Source organism: Anastrepha obliqua, chromosome 1, assembly GCF_027943255.1.
Source record: "Anastrepha obliqua isolate idAnaObli1 chromosome 1, idAnaObli1_1.0, whole genome shotgun sequence".
Taxonomy (NCBI): domain Eukaryota; kingdom Metazoa; phylum Arthropoda; class Insecta; order Diptera; family Tephritidae; genus Anastrepha; species Anastrepha obliqua.
In genome coordinates, this window is record NC_072892.1 from 125157948 (window position 1) to 125184716 (window position 26769).

General features: G+C 36.6%; 1 protein-coding gene across 3 annotated transcripts in view; it reads left to right on the top strand.

Moving 5' to 3' along the window:
- Positions 1-26769, top strand: part of LOC129236006 (uncharacterized) — a 94866-nt gene that overhangs the window by 59828 nt on the left and 8269 nt on the right. For 2 of the 3 annotated variants that reach the window (XM_054870133.1, XM_054870134.1), the window contains exons 5-7: positions 24416-24529; positions 25950-26087; positions 26195-26332. In XM_054870133.1, the coding sequence (XP_054726108.1) occupies positions 24416-24529; positions 25950-26087; positions 26195-26332 (390 nt within the window). Of the gene's footprint in view, positions 1-24405; positions 24530-25949; positions 26088-26194; positions 26333-26769 lie in introns of all 3 variants that reach the window. The other variant, XM_054870132.1, reaches the window with a different exon arrangement.

Sequence of the window (26769 nt, forward strand, 5' to 3'; positions counted from 1 at the left end):
ATGAATGTACAAAAAAAAAATCCAATCCCTTTTCACAGCTTTAATGCGCAAATACCTGTAATGTAGGAAAACTGAGCGCCTCTATTCAAGTGAAGCAATACAAGTAAATCAAGCACAATATTACAACTGCTGAAGTTTACCTGCTGCGAAATACCGTTAGATGGCATAATATTTTGATTTGATGTTTATTTTTGAGCAAAGTAAAATCTTCACTTGAATTATCAGAAAACCTTGCTTACTTATGTGGCGCTACAAACGTGTGTCGGTTTAGGCCGAATCCAAAATGGCGCGCCAGTTGTTTCTATCCTGCGCTCGTTAATGCCAGTTGGAAATCTCGAGTGAAGACAGACACTTGGCCTTCCAACGGAGATGTGGTTTTTCTCGTTCACGCCTTCCCTTTTGGAGGTGCTGTGTCGTAAATTCGCCTTGCTGGAGCGTCTTCTTTCATATGGGTGACATGGCCAATCCAGCGTAGCCGCTGTATTTCTATGACCATGTCCCTATATAACTCATATAACTCGCTGTTCCACCGTACGCGGTACTCCTCACTAACGCGGAGGGGGCCAAAGATCTAACGTGGAATTTTTCTCTCCAAGGCTCCCAAAACTTTTTCATCCTCTGTTGATATTGTCCAAGCTTCTGCGCCATATATTAGGACGGGAATGATAACTGTTTTGTAGATTACCAGTTTAGTCCTTCGAGAGAGAGAGAGCTCTACTTCTCAGTGGCCTACTGAGCCCAAAGTAACACCTGAGTTATTCTCCGTTTGATCTCCAGGCTGCTAGTCCCTGCGTAGACAAAGCCCTTCACAACGTCGAATTGTTGGTTGTCAACACTGACATATTGTCCAAGACACGAAGACTCCCTGTGTGTTGACAGCAGGTACTTTGTTTTACTCTCGTTCGCCGCAAGACCCACATTGCTCGCCTCTCTCTTTATGGTAAACCGGAGTATGCCGAGCATACAGCGCGATTGGTTTCGCCGATAATGTCAATGTCGTCGGCATAAACCCGGCATAAAACCTTGGATTACTAGTTCAAATACAGTTGCTTTAATAACCATTTTATTCCATAAATATTATTGCCTCTAATCAAGTGAACTGGACTGTACGAGTACACATTCCGAAACGTACATCCATACTCATGTAAATTAGTATACAAAAGCGGTTGCTTGCAGCGCTAAAGAAAGTCGTTGCAATGTTTGTAAGTCGTCGGCCATCTGCAAAACCTCTGTACGAGTATATGCACATTCACATCGAACATAAAACGTACTGTTTTTAAGTTTGGACAAGACCTAAAGAAAAACCTTCATTTGTAAATAAATCATTTTAATTTTCGATTTTCATTTTCATTTCCATTTGTAACAGTCGTACAAACGTTTAATGTTGCATACGTTGATTTTCGTTATCCAACAAAGTACACGTACTCAACACTACCATACATACATATTACACACATACATATGTACACACATACATACTATATCCTTGACTAGATATTTACTCATTCATGCTCCTTGTTGCCAATAAATCCACCAAATCAGACAAATGCTAATTAAAATCAAGCAAAGCGAAAATTTACAATAAAAACTTTAGTAAGTTATTGTACTTTTATAATCTTCAAACCGAATTGTATTTTCGAATTTTTATTGCACTTTCAAAGCCAATTAGGCTAGACTAGTGAAGAAACAAAACGAAGCTACTGAAAGAAAACACTTGACGGCAACATTTTCCTATTAATTTTTGTGTTAGTTTCGTTTCGTTTCTTTCCTATTTAAGTATTGCATTTTAGTTGAAATCGCTTTTAGTTTACATTATTATTTGTACTATATATCTAAATATGTGTGTCCTTGTGTGTGCTGTCTTACCCAGTCTATCCCATCATGAAAGTTTGCAATCATACAACCTACTTCTGCTGTCAAACACATATACATACACACTATGTATATGTACATATGTACATACATATATCTTTATAAAGAAGTGCATCCACATAAAATTCGTAAATTCATATGAAAAATGCACTGAGAACTATTTAAAAAATTTTCATGAAAAAATATTCAAATTGCAGACTGTTTACTACTCAATTGGTAGCAAATCTATAGGGGCAAAAAAATCTGTTCGTTGTAGTATTCTCTTTTGGATTTATGAAACGGTTTTTTTTAACTCTAAATATGCAAAAATTGCGATAAAAAATGTTTCGGTGTAATATCCGCATTTTTAGTTTAGATTTATATTACATTTAGAAATTTGATAAATTTAGACTGCTATTAACCAGAATACTACAATTTACAGGTGTATTCTGCACACTGCCGCATATTTTATTATCCCCAAATTTTCTTACCAGAAACACATGGGCTGAAATGTCCCGGGTCGAACAAAGAAAACATATTTTTTTTGTTCGAAATTAGCTTTATTCATCAACGTAATTTCCATTGAGAGCAACGCCGCAATCATTCCCAAAATGCCATATTTTTTTTGTTTTTTCGGGACAACTACCACGTGCAGAACTCAAACATTAATTAAGTCCATTGTACTACACTTGGATTCCCTTTTAATTGTTTTTAAATCTACCCGACCTCCCAAGGAATCTGAGTAGATTTTGTGGTGCCATCGAGCCAAGGTGATCGCTTCTTAACACATTAGTGCCAAAGACCTCAAACCCGATTCGAGCGAAGGCTGAGCAGACGCGCAGGAAGTGGTCCGTCGTCTCATCCTCCTCTCCTCATGCTGGGCAAAGTGCACTGTCTGAAATGCCTACCTTTTCCATGTGCTTTGCCCACAGAAAGTGGCCCGTCTTCAGTCCAACCAGCTGTCTGCAGTCCCTTCAGCTAATGGCAGGGGGATTTGCGTGGGAGGATTCGGACATAACAGGTAACGCCAGTTTTGTCCCTCTGCAGCCTCTCTCAGCCTGCCAAGAGCTCTTGGGGTTGAAGTAACCGTGGCTATGATGGCTGCAGAAGGGAGTGGCAGAACGGACTCTGGGCCAAAGAAGTCCGAGGTCTCGTTACCCATACGCCCCACCCACTTTGAACAGAGCTTTCTAGTGAAAGTTTGATATCTTTCATTTTTCGAACATTTAAAATAGTTTTGTGGATTTTTTTGATATTTCCTGGTGTTTCCGCCTAATTCGGACGCCCATTGCGTTGTGCATCACAGGTGCCTCTACGACCACTTCTCTATATCGAAGTCAGCAAACCATCGTTTTATTGTTGTTTCTGATGGAGCGGAGTCCCCATAACACTTTTCAACCTATTGCTTCGCTTGAACGGTATTTTTCCCATCAAGAAGCTGTGTGAAATTAAAAGGCGAAATTCTGATTCATCCATTGTTATTGTAACCGTTTTTAGTAATCGACATTCACAAGCAGTAGCTGCGCGTTAAAAACAACATTTATATATTATACAAGGTGACGCGAAATTAATCATCCTACCCGCATCGTCCGTCAATCATATTTGACACTTGCGAAGTAGGCAGTTGCAGTATTTTTTTTCCTGGATGGCGCTCGTGAAGAGGAATCATTATTAATATGAGTTACAAGCACACAGATCCCTTTCCGATTATCAGCTGACTTCAGCATAAAGTGTACATTAAAATGGAGAAAATTAAGATTTCAAAGGTTTCGGGAGCATAGCGTGGGAATTGGAACAAGACGTGATCAACATCTTCTTCCTTCTCCCTGCAGATTGGTCAGTTTGGTGAACTGTAATGACCAAATCTATGGAGGTATTTTCTAAACATCTCGTGCCTTAATACCCCTTAGTTCGGTCATTCGTAAACACCAACTTCGAATGACTCGTTGGAGGACTTCGGTCGGTAGCTCCTGAATAACTTTTGCAATGTTGGCTTCCACAAGCCGCAATCGAAGCTGATTTATCCGCAAAGCATTTAGTCTTTACGTAACCCCACAAATAAAAGTCCAAAGGTGTGATATTACACGATCTTGGTGGCCAATCCACTGGTCCGAAACGAGAGACAATGCTCATCAAAACGACGGCGCAGTAAATCCATTGTTTCACGGGCTGTTTGGCAAGTAGCGCCGTCTCGTTGGAAGATCACAGGCTTCAATTTCCGACATTAAAAAGTCGTTTAACATGGCGCGAAAGCGTTCACCATTCATTGTTACGTTGGCGCCAACCTCGTCTTTGCAGAAATATGGGGCGATGATTCCTCCAGCCCATAGGCCTGACCAAACGGTTGTTTTCAATGGATGTAATGGCTGTTATTGAATGGCTTCGGGTTTTTCTTCAGCCCAAATATGGCAATTTTGCTCATTGAAGTAGCCATTAAGCCAAAAATAGACCTCATCGGTGGGACTTTTATGCACACCAAGAGCTGGCCTTAGCGCGCGATGAACACTTTTCACAAAACGTCGATTTTCATAGTGGAATTGTACGATTTGTAAACGTTATTGAGGTGTAAGCTTTTCCGTGATGAAATGTTAATGAATACTGAAAAAAATTTTATTATGTATTTATATAGCCAAATAAGTGTTTTGGATTATAGAAAAAAGGTAGTTCATAAAAATGTCTAATGTCTGGAGAATCTGTAAAACGATCAAAAGAAGTAATACTTGATGTATGGTATATGAGAAAAAATTATTCTATTAATTTTACTATTTTTCGTTCATTAAAGTTAAACGTTTTCAAAATATTTACAAAGTAAAGGTTTTTTTTATAAGACGTACTTAGACCTTTTGTAAATCCATTGTGATACCACTGGAATTTATCCTTACCCTATGGATTCCTTTTCAAACCATCCGGTAGCTTTAATAAAGTAGCAAAGCTTCGTTAGTTTCAGATGTGCTGTGTCCACTACATCAGATAAAAGAGTGCGGCGCCTCTTTATAGCCACGCTTTTACACTCACATAAAAGGTGTCTAGCAGTTTCCTCATCTTCTGTGCTAAGACATGCTGTTAAATCTTAACAAGCATTTTGATCGACCACTGTTCCATATCGGCCATGTATAACTGCTTTGTTCTCAAGTTGTGAGGTTTTGCCAACTTGTATTTACCTTGTTGATGGTTTCCCTATCTATCTTGGAGATCAAGTGTTGTACCGATTCGAGCAAGTTTATCTGTCTTGCAGTTCCCTGCTATATTCTTGTCACCCAAATGAGGTGTACTTTGTAGTACGTCATTTATATATATATATATAATTGGCGCGTACACCCTTTTTGGATGTTGTTCCACAAATGGCGGGACCTACAGTTTCAAGCCGACTCCGAACGGCAGATATTCTTTATGAGGAGATTTTTCATGGCAGAAATACACTCGGAGGTTTGCCATTGCCTGCCGACGAGGGACCTCTATTAGAAAAAACTTGTTCTTCATTTTGGTCTTTCAACGAGATTCAAACCGACGTTCTCTCTGTGAATTCCGAATGGTAATCACGCACCAACCCATTCGGGTACGTCATGTAGAAGTTTAAAACATTCTATGACTGTTCTTGACGAGTGTGTTTTAGATTCAATCGCTTTTATTGCTGCTTGACGGTTCGAGTATATGAAGACTTCATTTGAGGATAATACCTACTCTCGTTTTTATTACCGTAAGTCCCTCTTGATGTTTACTATATATCATTTTATCTAACAATAAGCGCGTTTTCCCATTCCTCTTTAGAAGGAAATACTGTGACGAAGGATTTATTTAAGTTGATATCCTTGGTCTTACAGAAATCCGTTGTACCAGGAATGAAGGGGAATTTTTCTAAAATTGAAGAGTGTCCTCCTTGGTGCGTTCTGAGTAGACAGATTTTTCTCAATCTGAGAGTTGCCTTGGCAGCTGTTTGCTTGCCGAATTGCTCTATTGGTAATAGGTTAAGCATAATATTTAGTGCCTCTGTGAGTGTAGTTCTAAGGGCCCCGCAGATGCAAAGACTAGTCATTCTTTGTACATGTACCATGGTTTTTTTAATATACCTATATCTTATCTAAAGCCGGCCACCATACTAGTATCCCATATGTTTGGATTGGTCTTACAATCGGTGTGTAAAGCCAATATATGATAGAAGGGGAAAGACTCCAACTTAGTCCTATTAGCTGTTTACAAGAGCAGAGTGCTATTGTCCCTCTTTTTACTCTATCTTCGGCATTCGACTTCCATCTTAGTTTTCTGTCTAGTATTAGACCTAAGTAGCGGGCCTCATCACTAAACGACAGTGCCGTACCATCTATAGTCGGAGGAGTTATTTTTGGAAATCTATGTTTCCTAGTAAACCAATGAAAGGCCAACAAACAACAGCCCTTGAAAATTGTCTTGTGCTTTTTTTTGATAGAGTGAGCGAGCAATAAGTATGCATGGTTTTTCATTTCCTTTCAAATTGAATTTGTTTTGATCGGTTAAGAGAACCCCAGATATTAGAAATTTGTGTCGTTAGTTGGCAATATGTCGAAAAATACTTGAAAGAAAAAAATCACGTGGATTTTCGTAGCTCTTGAGTGGGAATATTATGCAGCAAAAAGCAGAACGAAATATAACTTGAAGTTACAAGAAAAAAACCGGTTCTTTACTTCTGACACAGACTGTATGTATTTGCCTCAGACTGTGCTTACGGGACGAGCAATTAAATTTTGTTATTAATTAATCAAATTCGTTTTTAAAAATGTATTTTTGTGTATAAAAATAAAAATAAGAATGCTCTTTAGCTCTCGACGCGTTGTATAAAATATTTAAGTACAATATATTATATAATATATATATACGAATACGCCCAATTTCATAGGATTCTACAACTAATGCCGTATTAAAATTTGGGGATATAATTTAGTTCTTCTCATTTGTACGATGACTGCGTATTTGTGTTTTGTACGAAATATTTTAAAGTATTGGGTTGGCAACTAAGTAATTGCGTATTTTCTTTAGGAAATCAAAGACAATTTTTTTCATGGAACTAAATAACTTTATTTTGTAATGTATTCCCTATTTTGATCAATAACCTTTTGCCATCATTCAGGCGGCATCATAATACCCCGTTCATAAAACTTCTGGTTTTTATTAGCAAAAAACTGAATCTGGTACGATTTGACATCATCACCATTATTGAAATGTTTACCATTCAAGGAGTTTTGTAAAGATCGAAACAAAAAGCAATCAGACTGCGCAAGATCAGGACTATATGGTGGATGTGGCAAAACATCCCAACCAAGCTCGAATAATTTTTGGCCGAGTGGCCAAAGATGTGTGTGGCCTTGCATTGTCGTGATGGAATACAATACTTTTTCGATTTGTCAATTCGGGCCGCTTTTCTTCAACTGCATTGTTTAATTTCGTTAGTTGTTCAATGTAGCATCTGAATTGATCGTTCGGTTGGGTGGTAAGAGTTCAAAGTAGACAATTCCTTTGTAATACCACCAAACTGATAACAAAACCTTCTTTTGATGAATATCAACTTTTGATGTTGTTTGAGTTGGTTCACCTGGCCTGCTCCACGATCTTTTCCGCTTGATATTGTTGTAAACAACCCATTTTTCATCGCCAGTTATCATCAACTTCAACTGGACGACCAGAGCTTTTTTCATCTTTGACTGAAAAATCACTAGAACGAAATTTGGCAAACCAATTTTGACACTGCCGTTCTTTTACGGCTTCGTCACCATTAACAGCACATAACTTTTTATGAGCTTGCAATGCGGTTTTCCCTATATGAAAATAAGAAATAAGAAAGCAAAATATGACGAAAATGTTCCTTTTGATTTTCCATTTTTCAACGAACGCCAAACGAAAACTACGCAACCGATCCAAAAACTTTTTTACTGATTGACAGCTGAATTGCCAACTATCAAATAACAAAATGTTTTTTACATTTGTGCTACGTCTGCAAACCTAAAAATTCAACTGAAGCCATTTATGAGTGAACTCCGGAAAATTACTTTTACTCAATTCAAGTAAAAAAATATATTTCCTTTTGTTCGATATGACCTCCTGTTGCCTTGACTGTGGCCTTGAGAAGGTCCAGAAACGAATCGCAAGCTGCCCGAATGTGACTTGCAGGTCTGTCATTTAGCCAACTAAGAAACAGCTGATGCACGGACTTCAGAACTCTGAAGTTGGTTACACTACGAGTGCCGGACCCTGTACTAGTACTTACGTATTGGGTTGGCCATAAAGTATTTTCGAGTTAGTTGTGCAAAATATAACATTGTTTTTTATATAATGAATTTTAATTGACGACAAAGAAAAAAAATAGGTGAAAAGTCTTCTTTTCGAAGAGTATTAAACAAAGTTAATTTAATAAATGACAATATTTTTTTTCGACACGTGTATTTATTAACAGTTTTGTCATTGCATTAACCCAATTAGCAGTAGCAAGTTTAGAGTTAAATTCACATATTTAAAATTTATAAAAGGAAAAAAATTCATTGAATCCAAGAAAAAAAGTTCGCTTCTTCTGTATTGGTTTAACTCCAGCAGGCTGTCTGCTCTGAACATAGTGCCAAAAATATCCCAGAAAAAAAAAAAAAAAAAAACGAGAAATGGGTCTGAAAGATTCTTGATCCTCCTATAAGCCGCAATAAAATTAGCAAATTACTAAATTGCCGGCAAAAGTCATACTTTTAAGGGAGCTGGTTTTAACTCAGATTTGTGCAATGCGCGTAAGCGCACAAAGAAATACTCCCGGCAACAAAACGATAGCACAACAACATTTTGACCAGTTTTCCTATTTTCTTAATGTTCATTATTTTAAAGCTTTGAGATCAAAAGAATTTTTGCTAAGCAAACGTATAACTGAATTTCAAAAATACTTGCAAATAACCCAATAGTTAACTTCGTTTTAAACAAAAATATCAACTAATCTAGATCGAAGCAAAGCATGTGGGAGTTGACTGCAAGGAGAGCTTTTATGAGCAGTACATACAGTGAACAAAAAAAAAAAAAAAAAAAATTACACCAAAAAGTCTTGTCTTTGACATGCATTATCTTTAAAACCACTTAAACTTTTCAAACTTTAAAGTTGCAACCAAAAGTAACTAAAAGCTAAAAAGCCATTTTATTTTATTTTAATATGTAGAAACAATTGACTGCGAAGAATTTATTTTATTACTTAAAAAAAACAAAAACAAAACTGCTTCTTTTCAGAGGCCAAAAACTAGAACAGATTTCTTACGCCTTGTGTGAGCGTTATATTCCACACCATGACGTGCCTTCTTCTGTGCTTTACCGCCTTATTCAAATATTCGTTGACGCTCTTTGCGCCACACGAAACTACGCCCATCGGACTAAAATGTACTAAACTTGGACCCATCTCTAAAAATTACAGTATCCCAAAAGTCATTATCAAGGATATTTTCTCTGGCATTTTGGTAAATTTTCATAGGTAAATATGGCGTGTTGAGTAGCGTTTAGTATAAACTAAAATCAATGGAATGTAAACAATTTCGCACAGTTTGAGGATTGACTTCAGTAAGAGCAGGTTTTTTCAACCCTTTGGCGATAATTATAGGGGAATACGGCTTAAAACTATTTTGTGGTCGATCTTTTGCTTCTGCGCAATTTTTTAACTTTGATTATTTCTGTAATTTTGTAGACATTTTTGACATTATCGACGTTTTCTTTAACATCAAAAATGTGTGAACGTAATCGAGGAAACTAAAATTGCACGTAATTATGTAGGTGTTACACTAACGGCACCATAAACACCCTTCACAATTTCAGTGGCCCGGAACTCTTGCATACCTTTTCAAGTTTTTTTATTTGCCTTTTTTTTGAAAAATGTTCTAAGCCTTTTTGAAGTGAAACTTCTTAGGCGTCGATGCACGAGCGAAAATGGAGAGTAAAATTTCAAGGCCATGAAACGTTTTGGGCATTTTCGTTCCGCGAGAGAGAAATAAGATATAACGTAGAGGAAAAGGAGAGAGAGAGCTATACCTTATATATGAGAAATAACACTGCCTACTTTTTGGCGCTTGTTTGTTGGTGCAAACTTGTAGGAGATATATTTTTGGCGCCTACTTTTTGGAGTTATATTTCCTTGCTGCCTACTGTTTGGGCGTTTTTTTGTCCAAATTGTTTTGGCATTTTTTATTGGTGCCTACTTTTTGGAGCTTATTTCCGTTTCCGCGTACCATAAAGTGCTATTCATTCCGGGGTCGGATTTATTGGTATTGCCTTGCGGTAATTTGTGCCGTTGCTGCGGTCCTGGAATCACTGTGTTTGTGCGGGTGATAAACGCTCGGAGTAGTGCGCGTTGTTGCCATGGTTTGTGTCCGGCGTTTACCTGTACCGGTCGACCCTTCTCCGTTTTTTGTAAATTTTGTCTATTTGTATTCTCTGCAAATGTTGTGAATTTATTTAGATATATATTCTTTCTCTCTTTCTCTCACTCTCTTCTTCTCACGATGCTTACTAAATAAATGCATTTAAAGTGTTGCGAGCGTAAGTTTACACAAGGAGCAAATTTTCGTTGATTTTGGAAGTTTTGGATAATAAATTGAATTTTTCCAAGGCGAATCTATTAAAGGTGGTGTTGGTAAATCAGCTGTTTTTTTTTCTTTCGCTGTGCCCATGTGGCTGTCAGCTCAGAATGAAACAAGGCAAATTCATTATTTGTTTTTTAGTTTTCCAATACTTTGCTTTGACAGTCAAACCTACAGAACATTGTTGTTGGTCTAGTGCCTCCATCTTTAATGAATGCGCCATGAATTTTTCAAAATAAATTGTTTCTACTTTTTGAGAGGAAATAAAATAGCTGCTTAGTTACTTTTGGTTCCAAGTTTAATGTTTGAAAAGTTTAAATTATTTTAGAATTAATTCATGTCAAAGCTAACCCCTTGGGTTCAACTTTTTGTTTGTTTTTGGTTCACTGTACACGTACTAAACAACTATCAGCGATGGTTTGTTGAAAGGGTGGGTTGCCACTCTATAATAATAAGTAGGGAGTTACTGTTTTTTCATTAAACATGACGAGCTTTTTAGTTAGTTGCTCCATGTACTTTGTACTTTCCTACTCACATACCAAATGTATGTATGTAAAGTAAGCCCTGGTTTATTTGCGAGCTCACTAGAGTACTTATTCTAAATTATGTTTAAGCTTACATATTAAAATGCTACAATATTTTTCCAATACAATATACATATTTACATACAAATATATGTATGTACATGCGAGATAGTACGTAGATTATATAAACACTATTTTGCTTTTTATGCGAATTTTTTTTTCATGAACAATTTTTATTGTTTGTACACCAAAAACCAATGCTGTGTTTCACATCCACTGCCGACATTCATACACATACATACACAGGTATAGGTATGTATGTGTGCACAGGTGCATACAACTATTAAGTGCTCATTCACATGAAAACCACAAATAAGAAAATTATTTGTACAAACACAAGTAGCGATAAACGGATGTGCACATATACACATACATACACACACACGTACTTATAAGGATACACTTTTCAATCAAATTATTTGCCAGACTAGGTAGTCGACATATACATACAGATACATACATATGTACATACATATGCAGTTAGGTGGGAGGAATGCTAGCATTTTTTCTGGTGTAGTCCTCGAGACAAAAGCGCAAGGAGTGCACACTCGTACATACAGACATACATACAAGAATACATATAAATAAATATTGAACAAGTTTGCGTGTTTACGTTGATTTCGTATTATAACATTTTTGGGTTAATTTAATTGTTTTTGTTGATATTTTTTTATGTTTAGATGCCAAATATTTTTTGAAGTGAATCGCTTTTTCTTCTTGATTTGGGTGTGTTGAAATTTCAAATTGGTTTATTTTAATTTTTTGGGTTTCTATGCGCTTTAATGAATTCTTGTTTTAAATAAAGTTTCTTCTTGCTGTTTTGTTTCACTGATAAATTTGTTAAACATCCCAAGGCACTTTGAAAAGGTAGTAGCAGTAACAGGTGATTTGCTATTTTTCTATTTATTTGTTATCTAATTTGGTTTAAATTACTCTAAACTGCCAATATTTGTTTACAGATTTTGGCATTGTACAAAAACAAAACCACTTCTGTTGTTTATTTTTTCACCTACTGCTACTACCTTTGCGACGTGCCTTGATTAGAGCTGCAATTAGTGGTGCCATTGCCGTAACCATCGTCGCAACATTGCAGCGTTCGTCGATTAGTCATGCCGTAACCATAAACGGCTGATATTGCAGTAGAATTAATAACAACATTTGCATTTTATTATAAAAATTAGGATAATCTTCCACTAAGTCAACTAATTGTTCGTCATTCTTTTCTGAAATTAATTTTTTTACCGCAAATATCTAAAGAAATGTAAATTATTGCACAGCTGCTTACGGTTACGGGGGAAAACCAAAATTCATTAAATGCATACGACTACGGTTATGGTTACGGGGTTATGGTGCGGCACCTATAAGCATTTACAGTGGTGGTTACGATTATGGCTACCGTACGGCACCACTAATTGAAGCTTTTCTCTGATAAATGAGAATACATTTTTTTTAAGTTAAGTTAGCTGTCACAGAAACAATTACAATAACAAAAAACTCGTAATTTATTTTTAATTTAAATGTTTTGATCGATTCATTTGTTTTCCTTGTAAATTACAACTGTACATTTTGTACATAAAATCAAATTCAAAGTTATATACGTACATACATACATGATTACTAAGCAACTCAAAACAAAAATGCTGTAAATATATTTGATTTTTTTCAAATCTTCAATCTCTGATGCTACCATATACTACATAATATATACATATTTTTTTATACCCAGATTATGTTGTAAAATAGTAAAGAAAAAAAAGCAAAAAAAAAATTAAGATTTATTAATAACAAATCACCGATGTATAAGTGTACAGATAAATATGGATAACCTACTAATTTTTATTTCTGATTTGTCGCATTTGCGCGTTTTTTATGTAAAAAGAAAATATGTAACTAATATTTTTGTACTTCTTATTATCTGTCAAGTTGTTTCTGCTTTAGATTTGTTCCGTTTATTCCACACCAAATTTTATTTGTTTTTGTGTGCTCGAATTCGATGCAATTTGATTCAATTTGGCTCGATTCGCTTCGGATTTCCTTGTTTATTAATCATAATTCCATCATCCGTTTACCTCACCTCAACTCACCTTAAGAGTCACCTCATCTCATCTCATCTCATCACACTCCACTCCACCCCAACCCAACTATCTACCTATCAACCTAGCTACCTACATGCATACATACATACATACATACATACTTACATATTCTTCTGCTACCGCCATAATCACAAGCACCACTACCACCACAACCACAACCATCACTACTTCTACTAAAGTATCTCAGTAACTGTAATTGCTTCGTGAATAAATGACCGTCAACAAAATCGATGATGAATAAGTTTAATTCCAGTAATTTGGTAATTTTTGTTTGCATTTGAAAAGAAAAAAAAGCGGGCCTTCGTATCCAGAGCGCTTAAATGCTTCTAATTCACACTCACTGAAAAGTGCGCGCGTTTGTGTGTGTGCGTGCGTTTGATGAGGCGGCGATCAGGCATTGATCGACTTACTGTTGTTACTGTCATCTGCCTACATACATACATACATCCATGCATATATGCATGCATGCACAAGCAAGTGTGTGTGTGGCGCATGTGTGCGTTGCGTTGCGGTGCGGTGCGGTGTGGCGGTGCGTATGCGTAATCGATTGTTACCCCTTAGAGTTCACTGTACTGCAATACTTTACATATTCATATATAGTATACATATACATATATACAATGTATATTAATTTGAATTTAAACCTAATTTAACAATGAAATCTTGTAATTTCACTAAACATTCATCAAATCATTAAATTCGACGAAGGTACACAATTTAAGGTACAAAGTAACACTGTTATCTATTAATGGCTTAAGTCAAACAGAAAAATTGAGAAGTAAATAGAAAAGAAAAAAAAAAACAACAAAGTTCAACAGAATTTGAAAAATAAACGTTTGTTGTGTGTGTCTTGCCCAAAATAAATAATTACATGCATATCTCACACAAGTAAGACAAAAATGACGATTTTAAACCTAAAATGCAATGTTGGGATGGGCTGCCCGGTGACCGCTAGTATTTTTTGTATTCGTATTACGTACTTTTTTATACTTATACTTACTTACATGAATTCATTCATAATGCGATAATTTTTCAATGTTTTCGTAAGTGTTGTTTGTTGTGTATGTTGTTGCTATTTACGTAAATATCTCGTAAGACTTTTTTGTTTCTACCCTTATTTGTACATACATACATATTTACATACATACATATATACGACATTTTTAACAAATATTTAGTGATATATTATAATTTTGTTGTTGCTGTTGTACACTCTCACATACATAACAACAAAGGAATTGTAGTGTATAGACTGCCAACTAATACTATTGTATTCGTAGTACGTACATAAATACATAATTAGAAGCCATAGTTGTAGTTGTTTGTGTATAGTAAAAAGTTTTGATTGAAAAATTTACAAAAAACTTCTCAACTTCTTTGTATTATTTACTTATTTCTAGCGTACATGTGTGTGTGTACATACCTATGTTTCATTTGCTTGTAAATATTTCGTTTTTTCCAATTAATTAAGTTCGTATGTTATATGAATTCCATGAATTTACATATAATACATACATACATACATACATACATACAGATGTGCTTGCATAAAACTTTTAAACTTTTTATAAACAAAATAAGCATTTATTGTTGTTATTGGTGTTTTTGTTGTGATTTAGTCGTAATTCAATGTTCTTGCTGTTGTGAAATTAACTGTTCATATAGAAATTGTATCACAAAAAATGTGCTACACTCAACAACACTCACGCACACTCACACACACACAAATGCATACGAACAATGCATAAAACCATTGCATTGTTTACTACAAATATTAGATTACCATAAAAGCCTTTTTGTGTTAGCAGTAAAAATATAAATGCGCATATAAATATAGATACACGTACATGCAATTTAAATGCATACATACTTATACATATATATATAAATTTATATATTTTAATTTTACTGCGCATTAAAATCTGCCACAGCTCAGTCAACAGACAAGTTTTAAATTATTAAACTTACAATTAGGTTCTGTGTGACAGTGTTTTGTTTTTTTGTTGTTGCATTGTCTTACATCGAAATGGTTTTTATTTTATTGCGCAAACAAATTCGTTAGTTATGTCCATTTTTAGAGGCAAACTCAAACCACACATTGCCAGAATAGTACTTTGGAATTTATTTTTTATATTTATCAATTCGAAATTTAACAATTTTATTGCGATGAACAAATATTTTGAAAGACTACTTCTATGTGTAGAGCCGCAAACTATGCCGATAATTTCGCCGATATTAATTAGTATTTAAATTATTGTATAAATTTGGATTGATAAATTTCAATGCAATGCCATATGCAATGCCGTTATATGGTAGGCCTACTTTTGGATTACCAGCCATATCGTTTACAAGCCGCCTACGGATGGGAGTGCCATTTTTTGGAAAAATATTTGATTCTGAAACTATAGGTAATATTTCGGCTAAGAATATTTTAATGCGAAGATTTTTCAAGACACTAAAAACTCGAAAGTTTGTCCTTGCCTGCTGATTTGTGACTACTAGTAGACGTTTGTTTTGGTTTAAGTCCATAATGGGCATTGATCTTATACGAAAATTATTGGTTGTTACGGGCAACCCCACTTGGCTACGGTGGTTATCGCTGATATTATGCGCGAGAAAGGGCTCTTAGATGAACTGTGGTATGGAAGCTGGCCTCTATTCGGAGCCGGTCAAATTATGAAAATTAATTTGACTTCTTGGCGATGCCACCGTGGAAAGCAAGCCAATCAGTCAACGCTTTCTCTGATACTTTCCTCCTTTCCCCTTGACTATCTGCTCTTTTTCCAGAGCTCTAAATGCAATGGGCTTTTTGGTCTGAGTGTTTTGGGAGCCACCAAATCTCTTGGTGGTTCGACCAATTAAAATTTCATTTCAAGCCAATCAGAGAAACATGCAAATCACTAAAACACTACAAAGAAATTGGTGCAAGAGTAGCTATCTTATTAGACAGCTAAGCAGCTATCAAGGCCTTAGATTCCAATTCCAATTTATCCAAACTAGTTTTACAGTGTAGAGAGAAACTAGAACTGCTTGGTCATTGACTTCGAATTACTCTGTTTTTATGCTTCACACTACGAAGCTTTAGCCGAAAGAAAGTGGAAGCTATTAACTACATGCAATACAACAAGAAAAACATGGCTGTGGTACAACATAAAGGCGACGAATTACCTGTTACGATGCTCTCGCCCAAGCATGTCACGCATCACTTCAACCCTTACAGGTCACTGGAAAGTAGGAGATCATGCAGCCAGCCTTAACCTTCTTTTCAATCCCATCTGCGGAAGATGTCAGGCGGAGGAGGGGAAAGAAAATCTTTTCCACTATTTATGCGAAAGTCTTTGTCTAGCTAGAGCAAGAGGTCGGTCTTTCGGTAAGCCTTTCTTACAGAAATAGATCTCACAAATGATAGAAAAGCTTTTTCCTAATGGCGATCGCCTCTCGCCAGGCAATGGCAAACCTCCGAGTATATTTGTGCCATGAAAAATCTCCCCATAAAGAAACATCTATCGTTCGAAATCGGCTTAAAAGTGCATGTCTCTCCATTTGTGCAACAGCATCAGAAAACTGGTACTGTGCTTTGCTAAGACTCCTCTGAACACTTCATCGACCCATGCGAAGGGATGCTCATTTGAAACAAATTTCCTCAATCCCAACTTTCTTATAATGAAGCGTGCAAAGTTATCGATCGCGTCGGGACTATCCCATTATTCTCCCTGTTGCAACTCTTTGGGGAATGATAACCCTTTGCAAAACAGGAATTCTTTCAAAATCGCCGTATCATAAGAAATAAAGCTTTTTAAACTCTCCATTCAAAATCCCCGCATCATAAGAAAGTAAGCTTTTTAAATTCTCCATTCATGTAACGATCTCGGATTGCCTCAATTACTCTATAATGTCCCGGCTTAAGCGGTATGTCAGGATGTATTCCATGTCATACTAATCCTGGATATACCGATACAAACTCTTGAGTGAATTTTTGCTCGTAAGCAGACCATTTTAAAAATTAAATGTTTTTTCCACAAGTTTTACTTTTCCTCCACTTTTAAGCCAAATTTCTACAACTAGCAATCCAATGTCTTGTTAAGGGAGCCGATTTGTCAAGAGGGAACGCAAAAGCAGCTTACTAAGCAAACCTTTTGTTAATGAAACATGGCAGATAACATTTAAAGCGTTCTTGTTTTTGTATTAGACATTTGAAGCGTACGAGCAAAGTAAAAAGAAAAAAAAAATCTTTATTAGGCTGTTTATTGAAAAAACTAAAGTGTTAGTTTGCAACTTTTTTGACATTTAGCAACAGTAGCTTATCTAACTTAAAGAACAACTTTAAATTTTAAATTTTATGCAGGAGGAGTTAATAATATAATAATTTTATGGATGGAGATAAATTTAATCAGACAATTACGTCGCAAAGCCTGAAGATGTGAAGATGTGCCTGATGTGAAGTTGAAGGTGTAAATTCGTTTCATTAATAAACCGAGTACAGTTTTTGTTACAATATTTCTTCAAAATGCCCACAATTTGTTTGTAATTGATTGCCATGAATTGAAAAATCTGTGCGTCCTCCCAATACTTGCAATGTCTTCTAGGTGGAAGTACCGGCAATTGGGGCAGCTTGTAGGCTACTAATCGCAGACTTCTCTTTTAAGATAGCCAAGCTGTAATCCAAGCACTGCATTCAGATGAAACAACCTTTAACCTGCCGGCACAAAGCAGAAATAGCTTTGCCACCTTGAGGGGAACAACAACATGCAAAGTAATCAGAAGTTTTAGCCCTCCTACAACCACAAACAAACGTCAATACTGGCAAATATGAAACAAAGGGATGCCTGCAAACTCATGGCGGTGATATCTGGTCTACATCAACACACCCTGTAAGGGTGAAGTAAGCAACCACAGGAAAAGGAAACTATTTTCCATTTCCTCTGTGAATGCTCTGCTCTATGGAAAGAGAGAATTTCATCGCTGGGCGAACCGCTGTTCGAGAGCTTCGAACAACTGTCTGACTTCGAGGTTCTTAAACTGCACCGACGCTGTAAAAAACCGTTAAACAAGTTGGTAACGAGGATATGCCAACAAAATGGTGCGGAAGCGCTAGTTGGATTCTGGACGAATCACCACTTTACGAATCAACCAATCATTGCCATCTGTTTTGTGGCTCTTTGAATCTATCCTTGGTCTTGCTTGACCTCTTCTGCTATGGCCTTTGTTCTAAAAGTGTCTCTCTTATGCAACATTTGCTTTAACGTTCTGCACAAGTTGTAGTCCAAGGGGGTAAGATCTGAGGAACGTGGCGGCTAGGCTATTGTACCATCGTGCATACCCACTATTTAAATGCTCTAGCAAAATGCACCGGAGCGCCATCTACGAGGTGTGTACAAAAAGTATCGCGAATTTTTTTTTTACAAATTATTTATTTATTCATTAATATCTATTTTGTCCCCTTCAAAGTAATCCCCATGAGAAATTATGCACTTGTGCCAACGTTTTTTCCAATCTTCGAAGCACTTCCAAAAATCATTTTTTTTATCTTGCTCAGCTCCTCCTTTGATGCCGTCTTTATCTCGTCAATCGTAGCGTAGCGTCGTCCTTTCATGGGGCTCTTCAGTTTCGGGAACAAGTAAAAGTCACCGGGGGCCAGATCTGAGGAAAACGGTGGCTGTGGCATCATTAGTATGCTGTTTTCGGTCAAAAAGTAGCGCACAAGCAACAATGTGTGAGCAGGGGCGTTATTGTGATGCAAGAGCCAATTTTCGCGATACTTTTTGAACACACCTCGTATCTGTAAGTATGGTGGCTTAAATATGACCTGTTATAATTGGCGCTTATATCCTTTTTGGGTCTTTGGCCGAGCGCCTCCTCTTATATGTGGCGTGCGTCTTCATTGTTGATGTTCTACCACAAATGGAGGTACTTGCAGTTTTAAGCGCACTGTGTATAGTTTTTTTATGACAAACTTTTTCGTGGCAGTTAATTATTTTTTACTTTACAAATTATAACACATATATATCAATTCTTATATATATATATATAATTGGCGCGTACACCCTTTTTTGGGTGTTTGGCCGAGCTCCTCCTCCAAGTTCAAGTTTAAACAACAGTAGCTGCTAAAATAGTAAATATAAAGTCTAAAATTTTAAGTCGTTCTCTAGATTAGATAACCTACTGTTGCTAAAGGTCGAAACTGTTGGAGGTTGTCAATTTTTTAATTTTAATTTATATTTTAATGTTAAATTTTTACTTTTCCCGTTCGTTTTAAATGTCTAATACAAAAACAAAAACGGTTCGAATGTTATCTACTCGATCATTTTATTGGCTCTCGAATGAATCTATCTTCCTAAAAGTAAGATATAATATAAACATCAAAAGATATAATCTTTTTAAGGCACTCCCTCGTAGTGAGGCAAGATAAAAATGAAAATGGCTGCAAACCTACGGCGTTCGAGTGTTGGACTCCTGTATTTTGGTCTCCTTCATAATGAAATGAACCTCAGAATGCGACCTTAAAATCTTTGCAGTCGGTAACAAAAGACCCTGTATTTGAAACTACCTTTCTTAATTTTAGTATTCTCTTCATTTTTTCAATTTTTTTTAACATGCATAAGTATTTGTAGTTATAATAAATACAATAGTTTGGTGATGTGCTTTTTCTACACATGCATACAATCATACACGGAATACAGGCGTAATAAACACATATCTACATATAATAAGTGAATGCAATTATTAGCTAATCGAGCTACTTTTTCGTTCTATTAATTTATCATAACACAAATGTCCACAGAATTTGTGTACTTTCTATTATTTAATATGAGATGCTGAATAAAGTAAGTTAGTAAAAAATACAGAGAGGAGGACCCTTCATTAAGAAACAAATGAAAAAAATTAAGCCATTTTATTTAAAAGAAGTTTCTTTAAGATTTTATGTATGTTTATATTTTTTATTTCACCACTGCACCTATATGTGTATGAGTATATGCCATTTTTGCACACAGTAAAAATAAAATCGGAGTTAGTAATTTCTACTTCGACATATCCGTTGCTTGTTAAGAAAGCGTTCCATTTTCCTCAATCAGGCAGCATATTTTATTTCATTTAATATATTTGGTACACACCAATTGGCCTCTAAGCGCTGCGTTCTGTGATCCAGCATAGCTATCCTCTTCTAATCTGGACTCATGATCAAAAAAAGTTCCCTGAATATATTTGGAAAATTCAAAATAAAAGTTTATGGTATTCCTTAAAAGTCGTATTATCGCCTTCAAAGTACTTCCCGTCAACTGCAAGCGGGGACAGCGTTTGATCCAGCTCTCGAAACATTTCTCGAACTCTATTTTCGGTATAGCCATCAAAGCCGTCTTCTATGTTTCCATTACATCCTTTCTTTTTTCTATGCATTTCCAGTAGCGTAGACGTAGTAGGTGAATTCGATGGCTGTTGGATGGTATTCGTTTCGTTCTTGGTCGAAAACTCACGGCTAAGTATGGCACTGTGCGACTGTGCGTTGTCATGGTGCAAAATTCACGAGTTGTTTTCTCACAAATCCTTTCTTTTTTAGTGAATTGCTTCATGTAACCTTTTCATAGCACCCAATCCTTATTTACTGTTTGACCTTCTGGTAAACATTCAAGGTGTACGACAGAGCATCACTTTCTTTTTTGACTAAAAATGACGTGGTTTTTTGATCTTGGTTTATTCGGACATCTCTACTCACTCGCTTGATGTCTGGATTGCGTGTCGTACTCATGAACACACGTCTCCAGTAATAATGCGTTTGATGAATAATATTGGGTTGGATTCAGCCTCGGAAATCATGAATTTTCGCGATATCAAAGCAGTCTCTTTTTTACACGAAATTCAGGTATTTTGAAACCAACTTCAGCAAGACGAGAAAACCCCGATCATAACTAGAATATCCTGAACGGATTCAGAAGCAATGTCTGCCAGCTCTCTGGTGGTTAATTTGCGATTATTGATCAACTTTTCTCTCACTTTATTGATGGTTTCATCAGATTTCGTTGCCGACGACCAGCCACAACATCCGCTGTACTCGATGGACTCACGATCTCTTCTGAAGTGTTCATGCCGGTCGTAAGCGGATCTTATCTTTAGAGTGTCAGTACCGACACAGTTTCTCAACAGTTCTAAGATTTTCGCACCATTGAATCCATTTTTAATGGAAAATTTAATAGAAACTCGTGTTGCAAATTCAAATCCATTTTTAAAGCTGTAAAAAATCGAGAACACATCCTGAGAATTACTTAAGACGCCGTAACTTCTACAAATGTCAAGCAATGGCGATAAAATTTTGGTAGGAATGTTAATCAGAGATGTGGCAACCTAACAAAAAGACAAAAAACAGAATTCAAATCAGTTGACTTAGGGCGTCACCATGAGTTTGTGCCGGGAACTTTTTGATCAAGGTGGTATCACAGTATTTTCCACAAATCAATGCATCATATCACTTCTTGCTTGTTCCAATCATAGCATCTTTTGTGGAAGCGTTTTTGAAATGCGCGCCTTGCGCATAACATCGGTGCATACATACATTGACTCAATATTCAAACTTGATACCAAATGATACCTTCACAGGTGATACATATTTGGAGCCATTATTGGACTTATTTTCAATTTCTTATTCAAGTGAAGAAAAGTTTATTTTTGGGATTCAAGAAAAACTGTAAATGTTTGTTCGTGTATCACTAAAACCATCTCAGTTTTTTCCTAAACAAACCGTTGTCATAACTTCGATTATGTCAGTAAATCAGCTGACTCCTTCAAAATCGCTGAGAGCTGGTTAAAGGTCTGATGTTGGCTACACCTCTGCATTCTGTACATCGTGCGCCCACTCACCATGCCGCTCTATCGCTCTATATTGTTGAGGCTTAAAAACCAGACTATGCGTGGGTGAGATGACACGTCGCGAGGATAGGCAGTGTTGATTTTTGGGCCACGAAATTGACCAGCTCTTTATCTACTTAATTTTACTGTGTGCATTGAGGTATTGGAATTTATAAGCATTTTATTAATTATTCATTTTCAAAGCCTTATTAAAATTTAAAGAACATTTATGAACATTTTAATTAATTTTAGTTTAATTATGTGTATTATTTGTTTTGCAGTAAAGATCGGAGTAGAGCTTAGACTCGGATTGATTGAACTTTGTCCCATTAGTTGGAAAACGAGAACAAAATATTTTTATTGTTGATAAAAAAACAGTACACAAAGAAAATAAGAAATAAATCAGCTTTCAAAGATAATAATTCAATTCGCTACCTTTTGCTTCATTGCAGTTAATTTTCATAACTACCTAGGAATCAAATAGTGCAGAGGGCGCTATTTTGTTGGACTTCTCGTTGATCATGATACTGAAACCTGTCACATTACCTACTTCCCAATCATCTTATGTGCAAGGGATGCTAGAGATGGTTATTCGCGCAGCGACAGTCGGTTTTACGCTACCGAAACGACTTGGATTTATATCCGGCCAAAGACTGTCACTTCAGTAGGATTCTCCGTACATGTAGTATGTAGGAAGAATATTTATGCTACAACAAAAACAACAAGAGGTTCTCTTACAAGGTAGTCTGATTAATGCAGCAGTACTAAGTACTTCAGTTTTTCCTGAACTTAGCAGATCCACTGTCTTTTTTGGCAGACATTTAGCTAGAACTTTTTTGATATTCTCCTGAACGTGCCTCTTTCTGATAGTATTTTTCCACCGGGTTTAAGAAAATGCGATTGGATTGCTGACTGTATTAGTTTCAGATGTCATTCCAGTGCCTTAGTCAATCCGTTCGCTCTCGTTTTCATTGATATTCTTAAGGTCGTGAGCTTAAACAAAAAATATCACCATTAACTGAGATATTGAATTTAATTTTAACTTGCACTCTTTGACTAGTTTTGTTCTGGTAGAGGATGGTGCTTAACAGGGTCCGGCACTCGAAGTGTAACCAATAAAAAGGCCATGAATTTAGTTTGGAAAATTACTTTTATTCAATCCAAAGTAAAAAATATGTGAAAATAATACAAAATTAAGAATCAATTTACTTTTGCTCGATATGACCACCTTTTGCCTTGACTATGGCCTTAAGACGGTACAGAAACGAATCGCAAGCTGTCCGAATGTGACTTGCAGGTACTTTGGTGAATCTTTTAGTTCGGACCTTGCTCTCTAAAATGGCCCAAAGAGAATAATCCATCGGATTCGCGTCTGGTGAATTTGAGAGCAATTGTATGGACGTTATGAAGTTCGGATCGTTTAATCATTAGCCATTCTTGGTTCACTCGAGCTTTGTGAGACGGTGCCGAGTCCTGTTGAAACGTCCATGGTCTGCCACCGAAATGTTAGTCTGCCCACGGCTTCAAAGCAAACCCCAGAATACTTTGCCGATAATATTTCGCATTTACGCCAGGCTCGATGAGAATGATTGGAGAGCGCCCATCTGCGTTTACAGCGGCCCAAACCATTACCTTTGGTCGAGCGAGCGGTCTGAAGTTGGTTACACTTCGAGTGCCGGACACTGTAGATTTCCTCTGCAGGTTTGGCACTATAGCTGGGACAATTCCCCAACATCACAGTCCGTCTTGGATTCACCAGTGTAGATAGAGGTTGGCTTTTTTATTGTCAACAGCTTGACCTCATTTCCATAGCTGAACGTTTTTGTTGAACTCAACAGCCCGATCTGTTTACTCTTGCCCGAAGGCCCTCGCTTTCAGCAGTCCTGATCTCCAAGTCTAATACTTTAGGGAGCTCCGATCTTTAGTTCTATGCGTAAAAGCGGTGTGAATTAGTTTTTATTTATTATTATTATTATCATTATTACATGTCATTTAAATTTTATTTTATCATTTGCACTAACATCGTATAAGTTAGAAAAAAACTAGGCATTGTTGTTTCATTGGGGATTCGAGCAAATGCAACAATTTATTTTTCTTATTTCTGGCACAAATTTTTAATTTTTGTTTCACCCATATTTTCCGTTAATATCAAATATTTAATTAATCACAAATATTTTTATCTACGCTTAAATGTTGAACTTTATAAAAATTCATTGCCTGCCGTTTGCTCGAACCCAAAAGTCTTCCATACATACCTACATACAAGTAATATTGTACGAGTATATTATTTCTATTTTTTTATAATTTTTCAAACGTAGTTCATTTGTCTCATAACTACCTAAAGAGTTTCGTACTTACATAGTGTGTGTGCTTCTTACTAACTCCTTTTGCATTTGAAAATATTTGTCTTGTTGTGTAATTGCGTGAAAAAATGTGCATTAATCGCTCCACTTTGTTGTGGTTTTCCAAAAATTATGTCCCCCAGATTTTTGCAAGGGCCGTGAAACGTTACAAAATCTCTGCGATCAAATACCAGGTGATGCTTTATTATATTCGCTATTTCGCGAGAGTGCCGAGCCGGTGAAGTGTCCGTTGAAGGGTAAGTTGCAATTTCAGTGTACATTTCCCGGTGATCATAGATTATCATATCATAGATTTTATACAAATTTTTTAATCTGCAAGGTGAAGTCCAAAATAAACAAGACTGGCGTCTTAAAAATGTTTTTGACGGCTCCATCTTTTTAGTGAGTTAGTGCGTTGGAAGTAACATCCTTAGCTGACTTCCAGTGAAAGCTTGATAACATTCGATTCAGTGGAAGCAAAATTATTGCATCTAAAGTGTCAGTATGTTTGAGTCATCGGTACAAAAATGAGTTTCGAACAATAAGTTAATATGAAATTTTGTCATAAATTGGTAAAACGTTCACGAAACGTTTGAATTGATGAAAAAAGTTTATGGCAATGATTGTCTATCTCGTGCCAGAGTTCATGAGTGGTTTACACTTTGCAGAGATGGTTGTGAGGAGAAGAATAGCAATGACCCTACGGCCTAAAATCAGTAAACACCGAAAACTCCATCGAAATTATTCGTAAATTTATCACAAATTAAAAATCATCGTTGAAATTCATGGAATCGGAGTTGAATATATCCAAGACATCGATTTATCGCATTTTAACTGATCTTTTGGGCTTACGAAAGGTCTGTGCACGTTTCATTCCACACAAGTTAACTGAGGTCCAAAAATTGCTCAGAATTCAACATTCGAAAGTCCGCATGAAAGAGGCGAGAAAAAACGAGATCTTTCTTTACAACATTGTAATTGGTGACGAAGCGTGGTGTTTCCTACATGAACCTGAAACTAAACGTCAAAGTGCCGAATGGAAGGCCCCAGACGAGCTATCTCCCAAAAAATCGCCTTAGGAGAAGTCAAAAATCGAGTTGATGCTCATTTGTTTTTACGATTCCAAAAGAATTGTCCACAAGGAGTTCGTGCGTTCCAACGGGCCAAACCGTCAATGCAATTTTCTATTTTGGCGTTTTGAAGCGTTTGTTGCAACGTATTCGTCGAATTCGCCCTGAATACCGCTAATGCACCATCTCATCGATCCACTCTTGTGACTGATTTTTTGACTAGAAATCGCATTCTGATCATCAATCATTCACCGTATTCGCTTGATATGGCTCCCTATGACTTCTACCTATTCGGAAAATGGCATTTGGCCATGAAAGGAAAACGTTTTGCGTCCGTAGAGGCCATCCAAAAGGCTTGTACCGACATCCTGAAGGGCATTGCGGTCAATGACCTGAAACACTCTTTCGAAAAGCTTTTAGATCGCGCAAAACAGTGTATCGATGCCAGAGAGGACTATTTAGAATAAATTAACTCGAAGTTTTCAGAACAAAGCTCCTGTCGTTTCTATTTTAGCTCAATCTTGTTTATTTTAGACTTCACCTTGTATTTAGATGCATGTACGTATGCGCCTTTATTACATTTTTTGTTTACATTCAACATTTCCAGGACCTTTCATTTTCACATATAATCGTGGACATGGTGAATGTAAGAGCCCCGTTTCAAATATTGAAAGCTGTACTGAGGACAGTCGTTTATTGCTTAGTTTTCAAGCTTGTCCTGATGTGCAAGGCACCGAGAGCACAGGTACAAAAATTTTCTAACTAAATAATATATAAAAAAAAATCAAGGATCAACTTGACCGCAGTTTACATTTTATAAATTTGCAATACATTATTTTCTATTTTCTATAGTTGAAGAACTAACTTGTTTGGCCACTTGGAAAGACGGAAACTCAAGATATCTCGTTGGGTTGGTTTCACATCATCATGCAATATCAAATGAGGAGCGTTATCGTTGCTTTGTCTATGAGAAAATTTCCCCGCTAATGGGTAAGTTTAATATGCAAATTTAGAATGGGCATATCGGTATAGACTTCTAACCATAAGGTATAACAAGATGTGACTTTGCAAATTGGCAAACTTAGTCAATATAAGGTAAACAGGTCGGTAAAATGGTTGAAGTACCGGACTGGTCCTCCCCAAGTAGCACTAAAGCGCCGTTTTGATGCCACTATGAGACCTCCAACGGGCAGATATCTGTAGTCAACTAGAGCTATTGATGCAATGGAGAAGGTTGATGGAATTTAGGTTGGATCACTGCTCCAGGCTGTCGAAGAAGGGGGCACCCGGTGACCTTAATCATCTAGCTGCCAAACCCGAACATTTACAGAGAAAGTGCTCAACAGTTTCTCTCTCTGAAAGGTCCCCGCTGCTTTTGCAACGGGGATTAAGTGGTAAATCTAGCTTTTTCGCGTGTGTGTCGATCG